At 38.5% G+C, this 9326-nt stretch overlaps 1 protein-coding gene across 1 annotated transcript; it reads left to right on the forward strand.

Moving 5' to 3' along the window:
* Positions 1-7310: 7310 nt before the first annotated feature.
* Positions 7311-9116, forward strand: LOC105168802 (transcription factor TCP15). Its single transcript, XM_011088955.3, has one exon. The coding sequence runs from the start codon at positions 7627-7629 to the stop codon at positions 8830-8832; it is 1206 nt and encodes a 401-aa protein (XP_011087257.2). The 5' UTR covers positions 7311-7626; the 3' UTR covers positions 8833-9116.
* Positions 9117-9326: the final 210 nt, after the last annotated feature.

Below are 9326 nucleotides of genomic sequence, written 5' to 3' on the forward strand. Positions count from 1 at the left end.
ATTACAGGTATTGTGTGTCTTTGTAGTCTATTTATATCCTTTGTAATATTTTTGTATGCTTTCGTAGATGTGTATTCTCATTTTTGTTTATCTTATATGAATGAGTATTTATTGAAATCAAGAACAATAACAGGATAGGAGAGAGTTCATTGTCCCTCTTCTTTCTTTCGTTTCAATATATCTCGTTAGCAAGAGTGGTTTTGGATCGATTAACTTTACTAGAGGGGATATAGTGAGAGAAAAATGAGTGGAGGATTGATAAAATCTGATAAATGACTTGGGTGGTTAAGAACTGCTAACCAATTCTTGAGAAGTTTTGCCGAATGATGCCCCCTTCTTGTTCCGACTATTCCATTTCCTTGTCCGTGCTTCTTTTTTTTTTCGTGTGTGTGTGTGTGGTGTGTGGGTGTGTGTCTGTGGGGTGTATGTGTGTGCGTGCAGGGTGTGTGTGTGTGTACGGGATGTGTTTGTATGTGTGTGTGTGCGTGTGCGGTGTGTGTGTCACGATAGTTCATATTTTACTTTAATTTTGAACATAGAAGAAGTGAGGTGTTGTTTTTATCTTCTGCGCCAACGAATGCCATCAGCGTCTTGTTACATTTGTCATTCTCCTTCAATTTGTAAGTATTCATTTCTATCTACACAAGCGTTTTTCTTGTGCAGGATGTCACCATAGTTTCATAATATTTTATGATCATTACGGGTATTGTGTGTCTTTGTGGTCTATTTATGTCCTTCGTAATATTTTTGTGTGCTTGCGTAGATGTGTATTCTTATTTTTGTTTACCTGATACGAAAGATTATTCATTGAAATGAAGTGCAATAATAGGACCGGAGAGAGTTCATTGTCCCACTTCTTTTTTTTTTCAATATATCTCGTTAGCAAGAGTGGTCTTGGATTGATTTAATTTACTAGAGGGGATATAGTGAGAGAAAATGAGCGGAGGATTGATAAAATTCGATAAATGCCTTGGGTGGTTATGATCTGCTACCAAATTTTTGCGAAGCTTTGCTGAATGATGCCTCCTCCTTGTTCCGGCTTTTACATTTCCTTGCCTGTAAGTCTTTTTTTTTATGTGTGTGTGTGTGAGTGCGTGTGTGGTGTGTAGGTGTGTGTGTCTGTGGGGTGTGTGTGTGTGTGCGTGTGCGGGATGTGTGATTGTGTGTGCGTTGTGTGTGTCACGGTAGAACATATTTCACTTTTATTTTGAACACACAATAAGTGAGGTGTTGCTTTTATCTTCTGCGCCAACGAATTCCATCCGCATCTTGTTACATTTGTCATTCTCCTTCAATTTTTAAGTCTTCATTTCTAGCTACACAACCCCTTTTCTCATGCAAGATGTCACCATAGTATCGCAACATTTTATTCTCATTACGAGTTTTGTGTGTCTTTGTGGTATATTTAGGTCGTTTGTAATATTTTTGTATACTTGCATAGATGTGTATTCTAATTTTTGTTTACCTGATAGGAATGAGTATTTATTGAAATGAAGAGCAATAACAGGAAAAGAGAGAGTGCATTATCGCTCTTCTTTTTTCTTTTTAATATATCTCGTTAGCAAAAGTGGTATTGGATTGATTTACTTTACTAGAGGGGAGATATAGTGAGAAAAAATGAGTAAAAGATTGATAAAATCTGATAAATGCCTTGGGTAGTTATGATCTGCTAACCAATTCTTGAGAAGTTTTGATGAATGATACCCCCTCCTTGTTCCGGCTTTTCCATATCCTTGTCTGTGCGTCTTTTTTTTTTGTGTGTGTGAGTGTGTGTGTGGTGTGTGGTGTGTGGGTATCTGTGTGTGTGTGTGTGTGCGTGCGTATGCGTGTGCGGTGTGTGTGTGTGTGTGTGTGTGTGTCACGGTAGAACATGTTTTACTTCCATTTTGAATATAGAAGAAGTGGGGTGTTGCTTTTATTTTCTGCGCCAACGAATGCCATCTGCGTGTTGTTACGTTTGCCATTCTCCTTCAATTTCTAAGTCTTCATTTCTATCTACATAACCGTTTTTCTCGTGCAGGATGTCACTATATTTTCACAATATTTTATGCTCATTACAGGTAGTGTGTGTTTTTGTGGTCTATTTATGTCCTTCGTAATATTTTTGTGTGCTTGCGTAGATGTGTATTCTTATTTTTGTTTACTTGATACGAAAGATTATTCATTAAAATGAAGAGCAATAATAGGACTGGAGATAATTCATTCTCCCACTTTTTTTTTTCAATATATCGTTAGCAAGAGTGGTCTCGATTGATTTACTTTTCTAAAGGGGAAATAATGAGAGAAAATGAGCGGAGGATTGACCAAAATCTGATAAATGTGTTGGTTGTTTATATTCTGCTAACCAATTTTTGAGAAGTTTTGTTGAATAATGCCCCCTCTTTGTTCCGGCTTTTCCATTTCCTTGTCTATGAGTCTTTTTGTGTGTGTGTGTGTGTGTGTGGTGTGTGGGTGTGTGTGTCTATAGGGGGGGGGTGTGTGTGTGTGCGCGTGTGTGTGTGTGCAGTGTGTGGGTGTGTGTGAGGGGGTGTGTGTGCGCATGTGCGTGTGCGGTGTGTGGCTGTGTGTAAGGGGGTGTGTGTGCGTGTGCAGGATGTGTGTGTGTGTGTGTGCGTGTGCGTGTGTGTGTCACGGTAGAACATGTTTTACTTCCATTTTGAGCATAGAAGAAGTGAGGTGTTACTTTTATCTTCTGCGCCAACGAATGTCATCTGCGTCTTGTTACATTTGCTCCTTCAATTTCTAAGTTTTCATTTCTATTTACACAACCATTTTTCTCGTGCAGGATGTCACCATAGTTTCGAACATTTTATGCTCATTACAGGTATTGTGTGTCTTTGTGGTCTATTTATGTCCTTTGTAATATTTTTGTATGCTTGCGTAGATATGTATTCTCATTTTTGTTTATCTGATATGAAAGAGTATTTATTGAAATGATGAATAATAACAGGATAGGAGAGAGTTCATTGTCCTTCTTCTTCTTTCTTTTCAATATATCTCGTTAGCAAGAGTGGTCTTGGATTGATTTACTTTACTAGAGGGGATATAGTGAGAGAAAATGAGTGGAGGATTGGTAAAATATGATAAATGACTTGGGTGGTTAAGAATTGCTAACCAATTCTTGAGAAATTTTGCTAAATGATGCCCCCTCCTTGTTATGACTTTTCCATTTTCTTGTTTGTGCATCTTTTTGTTTTATGTGTGTGTGTGTGGTGTGTGGGTGTGTGTGTGTGTGTGCTGGATGTGTGTGTGTGTGTGCGCGTGTGTGGTGTGTGTGTCACGGTAGAATATATTTTACTTTCATTTTGAACATAGAAGAAGTGAGGTGTTACTTTTATCTTCTGCGCCAACGAATGCCATCGGCGTCTTGTTACATTTGTCATTCTCCTTCAATTTCTAAGTCTTCATTTCTATCTACACAAGCGTTTTTCTCGTGCAGGATGTCACCATAATTTCACAATATTTTATGCTCATTACGGGTATTGTGTGTCTTTGTGGTCTATTTATGTCATTCGTAATATTTTTGTGTGATTGTGTAGATGTATATTTTTATTTTTGTTTACCTAATACGAAAGATTATTCATTGAAATGAAGAGCAATAATAGGATAGGAGAGAGTTCATTGTCCCACTTCTTTTTTCTTTTCAATATATCTCGTTAGCAAGAGTGGTCTTGTGTGCTTGCGTAGATGTGTATTCTCTTTTTTATTTATCTGATATGAATGAGTATTTATTGAAATTAAGAGCAATAACAGGAAAAGAGAGAGAGTGCATTGTCCCTCTTCTTTTTTTCCTTTCAATATATCTCGTTAGCAAGAGTGGTCATGGATTGATTTACTTTAGTAGAGGGAATATAGTGAGAGAAAATAAGTGGAGGATTGATAAAATCTGATAAATAACTTGGGTGGTTATGATCTGCTAAGCAATTCTTGAATTGGTTGCCAGCGACAACTATAAAATATTATAGTTCTGAACCCTGACATTGGTGCGTGTAGCCATTTTGATTTCCTTCCTACTAATAGCGGTCTCTATAATTTTCACCCTTGAATTACATGATAATTTCTGTAATATCATCTTGATTTTTGGGTACTCGCATGGAAGAGGAAGAATGGTCCTTTTGCTCATGACGGACAAAAAATGCCAACTCTTCCAACTTGTAGATTAAAAATTCCAACGGCCCCTAAGTTATATGACTAAATTATAATTTAAATTGATTATGTGCAAGTCACATATAATTTTTCAGCCAAATTGGCCGAAAAATGATAAAAATAATCAAAATTTTAAAATTACATGACTAAATTATGAAAATCAATTTGTGCAGAACCAAAATTGCCACCCCTCATGAGTTACAAGATAAAAATTATATTTTTTTCCATATATGTATATATACTAACACAGACACATAATATATATATATATAGAGAGAGAGAGAGGAAAAGAGAATTGAAGGCGCTTACCTAGAGACATAATTAATTATAATGAAAGATATAAACAAGTATTTGAATGTGGAAATTGAGGGTGGGGTGGGGTGCAGCAGCCATACCCATTTCTTTCATTTTTATCTTCCCAAAAGGCGTCTCACCAATTAATAAAATATGTAAAGTTCCCATTTCAGATTTCCCCCACAATGCCTTATAATCATCATCCTATATCTATATCTATATCTATATATAAATTATTCATATTCCATATTGATATTTTACAATTAATTAATTAGACGTGAGGCTGCACAAGCACGCATGGAAACACCCTAACCTTCACCTACGCACCTAATAAAACATCTATTGCTTTCTTGGCTTCAACATATATTTATGTAACTGCATTTATGTTGACCTTTTTAATTTTATTTAAAAGAACTTATAATACTCTCAATATCATATTTTTTATCTTACATTTTAAATAATATATAAAATATTTAAACTTCAAGCTAGCGTTAAATTTTGGACGGAATCCCCTCTTTGGTTCTCAAATTGAAAAAAAAAAAAACACCACGTATGGAACTAAATGTGTGAACTAGCCTGAGTGTGGGACTGAAATTAAAAAATATATCCACTTATGGGACCAAAAATGTGATATACCCAAAGAAGGTGCATTGTTATTGAGATAATAAAACACTGAAACTCTAATTATGTTGTTCTTGTTCTTAATTATAACAAGGTAATTTTTACGTAGTTATTGATTTTAGAGAAGAATAATATTATTAATTTCTAGGATCCTCACTAGTATATTTTATCAACATCGCATGTTGGCCCTGCAATCAAATCTATTTTCACCTGATAGATTAAATGTTGTACATAATATTTTACAACGAAACCATGCATCATGAGATTAATTATTATGATCATATAATTCCACTGAGTGTTTTTTCAAAAATGTCTTTTATGTTCGTGCATGCTTATTATTAATTAGGTGAAAATGTGAAGACAATTGATGAGAAGAAAGTACGAGAAAAAATTGTCAAGAAATGTGGAAATTATGTAGGAATTTGAGGATGGTGATTGGAATTTAGTGACGAAAGGAAAGGACCGTAGGTTCAAAACAACGGATGAGATTATACTCGATATGTAAGAATTAATAGGTAAGTGAAGGGATAATGCAATTGGACTTGCGCATAGCAAGCCAATGGTACTGGAGTACAATGATATTCCTTCTGCATCGGTTCTTGCGCCAACTCTTGTTGCACCTGAGTTGGCGATGCAATAGGATGATTATCAGTAAATGAAGTGAGACCAGAGGATCGTTTATGATGCTGCTGGGCCACAATATTTTTAATCGCATGTTGAGCTTAAGCTTGCAAGTTAGCCAAGAATAAAGTCAATTAGGTAGTCAATGTTGCATCAGCTAGCAACATCTAGTACGGAGGTCCTACTCGGTTGGCATGCACAAAAGGAAGCCGATAATTAAGTAATTTACAAGTTTAATTAACTTTTAATAATTGTTGTATCAGTATATTTTTTAGTTTTTGTTATATTTCCTAAATATTTTTGTAACAATCTCAGTAATTGGCTAGTCCCTTAAAGGGGTGGAGGTGTTCGTTGATTGCTATAAAAAGAAAGGGGACGACTCCTGGAGCGGCCCGTTTAAGAAGGAGGTTGCAATAAGTAAATATGAGGTCATTTTTTAAAAAAAAATTAAAAATGCTAACTAATTCTTTTTTTTTTTTTGGGGGGGGGGGGGGTGGGGGTGGGGGGGAGCCCATTAGAAGATAATAGAGGATCATGCCACATAACTATCTTCAGACGTTTTCTTATCAGGTGGCAGTGACCCACAACTGTAGGAAGATGAGCTATGGGTTGAAGCTGTGGGAGGGACGGAGGGAGTGGTCGAGTCTTTGGCATGAGCTTGGAGGCACCTGCCTGTGGATCACAAAAGCACCTTCCACATTTGCCTCCTCACCCAAGACCCCTAGCTGAAGTCTGACATCGAGCAAATCAAGCATTGTTTGAGTAGGATGTGCACGCACATGGGGAAACCCTCATTCTTCCCGAACATGTACCCTCGACCCCCAATCGGTGACGTCCCAATCCCAATACAACAATCAGCCGGGGATGTTGGGACTCGGTATCTGGACTATGACCGGGACGCCAAACCATTATATGAGTTCCATGCTTGGAAAACAAAATGATGTGGCATATATAAACATAATATAAAGATTTAGCTCTTTAATAAAACATATATATATATATATAAATAGTAACTAAAGAGATGTAAATTTAGGGAAAACAAAGATTGAAGGAAGGGGAATGTGGGGAAAAAGCAAAGGGGGGAATTGGGAAATGGAGGTGGTGCAGGAATCCCGAAGTAGGCTCAAAGTTGGAGAACAAAGGGAAAGGGGCAAAGGCAAAAGGAAATGATTACATGAATGGAGAGCCCCCACCTTTCATTAAATCTTTTCCTTTTTCTCTATTTTTTTGACTTCAATTTGGGACCCATTTCCCCCACCATTGTCTTTATGGATTGAATCATAAAAAGAGCACCTCACGTGGACTCTGAACCCAAACCCAAACCCTCTCTCCAACCACAATAAAAATTTACAATAAAACAAAATTATTTATATATATATATATATGTATATGTATGCACACACACCCCCTCCCCCCTAAAATCAAAATTAAAAAGAAAAATCAAGAATCATCACAAACTCTTCTTTTTGGTGCATTTCAACAAAGGGGTTTTTGTCAAAAAGACATAAAAAAAAGACCCCAACAAAAGCACATATTTTCCTTTTTCCCCCTTTGATCATTTTTTTTTTTTTTTTTTTTGCTTTTTAAAGCTCACCCCATATAATTTCCACTCATTATCTTTGTTGCTTAAAGCTTGTCCTCCTCTCTTATCCTCTCTCTCTCTCTCTTCCATTGTTGAAGCAAAAAAAACACATAGAATGTGATAGGAATTACAGGGCACCATTCCAAAAAGATAGAAGAAAAAAAGACACAATAATTAGCATTAATCTTTTTTCCCCCCCTTAATTTTTTCTTTTTACACAAATAGTATCAAAATTAAGGGTCTACAATTCTATATATCCATTATTATTTTTTCTCATAAAGAAAAGAATGGAGAAAGCTAGGTTTTTTAAGAAAGTGGGGTTATAATACTTTCCATTTTTCTCATATATCTCTAATGTGATCATGGAAGGAGGTGATGATCATCTCCACCTCCATCGCCACCATCACCACCACCACCACCACCACGGCCGCCCCAACTTCCCTTTCCAATTGCTCGAGAAGAAAGAAGACGAATCCACCAGCTCCGCCTACCCTTCCCTCGCCATCTCTGCCGACATCTCATCAAACCCTAGTACTAGCACCACTCCTCGATCAACTACTTCCGCCTCCTCCAGCCTCCAAATCGCCGCCACTACTGCCGCAGAGCCATCCAAGAAGCCACCCCCCAAGCGCACATCAACCAAAGATCGCCACACGAAGGTTGACGGACGCGGGCGGCGCATTCGCATGCCGGCACTCTGCGCTGCTAGGGTTTTTCAGCTCACCCGCGAGCTCGGCCACAAGTCCGATGGAGAAACCATTGAGTGGCTGCTCCAACAGGCCGAGCCAGCCGTCATCGCGGCAACAGGTACCGGTACGATTCCCGCGAACTTTACTTCTCTCAACATCTCTCTGCGTAGTTCCGGCTCAAGCATGTCGGTGCCATCTCAGCTAAGATCTACGTATTTCAATCCGAATTACACGATGCCACAGCGCCGGGGGCTTTTTCCGGGTATTGGGTTGTCGTCGGAGAGCTCTTCCACCACGCTGTTGAATTTTCAGGCGGCGAACTTAAACCCTAGTCTGATGCAAGCGAAGCAGGAAATGCGGGAAAACACTTTGGACTTAACTGAGACGGAGGAGAGCTTAGGGCGGAAGCGCAGGGCGGAGCAGGAGCTGCAACAACCGCAGCATCACCAGATTGGAAGCTATTTGCTGCAGTCGAGCGCCGGAGCCATGCCGGCGAGCCACGCTTCGATTCCGGCGAATTTTTGGATGGTGGCGAATTCGAATAACAATCAAGTCATGGGTGGCGATCCAATATGGACATTCCCTTCTGTTAATATCAATAATAGCAGTGCCGCCGCTGCTGCTGCTTTGTATAGAGGAACTATGTCTAGCGGATTGCATTTTATGAATTTTCCGGCACCCGTCGCGTTGTTGCCCAGCCAACAATTGGGCGGCGGCGGCGGTGGCGGTAATGGGTTGGGAGAAGGGCAACTGGGCATGCTCGCTGGGCTGAACCCATATCGGACTGGAGGCAGTGGAGTGTCGGATTCTCAGGCGAGTGGGTCACACGGCGGAGGAGGGGGCGACGATCGGCACGACGCCGCCAGCCACCATTCCTGAATGATGTTTGTGTAGTTTGATGTGTAAAACACACACGTGAGGTTTGATTAATTTGTCCTAAAATTGAGGTTTTCTTCTTTTGGATTTTCTATTATTTTTCCTTTTCTTGATGTGGTCCTAATTTTTTGTGTGATTAATATTTGGGAATTTAGGGTTTGGGGAAGCCAATATTTTTAACAATTGGGATTACAATTTGGTTGTTCCTTTTTCCCCCCTTTGTTTTTTTGAAAAGTCACATTTGATTTTTCTACCCCTTTTCTTTGTCACACAATATCTTATCACTATTGCTTTGTGCATTCTTGATTTTGTTCTTCTTTTTTTCCCTTTTTCCCCAAGAGATAAATGTAATTCTATGATTTGATTTTGCATTATATATGCTACATATATATAAACAATTCCCATTAACTTGCAAATTACTAGTCTCCCTTTTCCATTCTCCACCACTTTTCTTCTTCCATATTATTTCTTCATATGATTTAAATTTTACTGAACCA

This window comes from Sesamum indicum, linkage group LG8 (assembly GCF_026168435.1).
Source record: "Sesamum indicum cultivar Baizhima isolate 11 linkage group LG8, ASM2616843v1, whole genome shotgun sequence".
NCBI classification, from domain to species: domain Eukaryota; kingdom Viridiplantae; phylum Streptophyta; class Magnoliopsida; order Lamiales; family Pedaliaceae; genus Sesamum; species Sesamum indicum.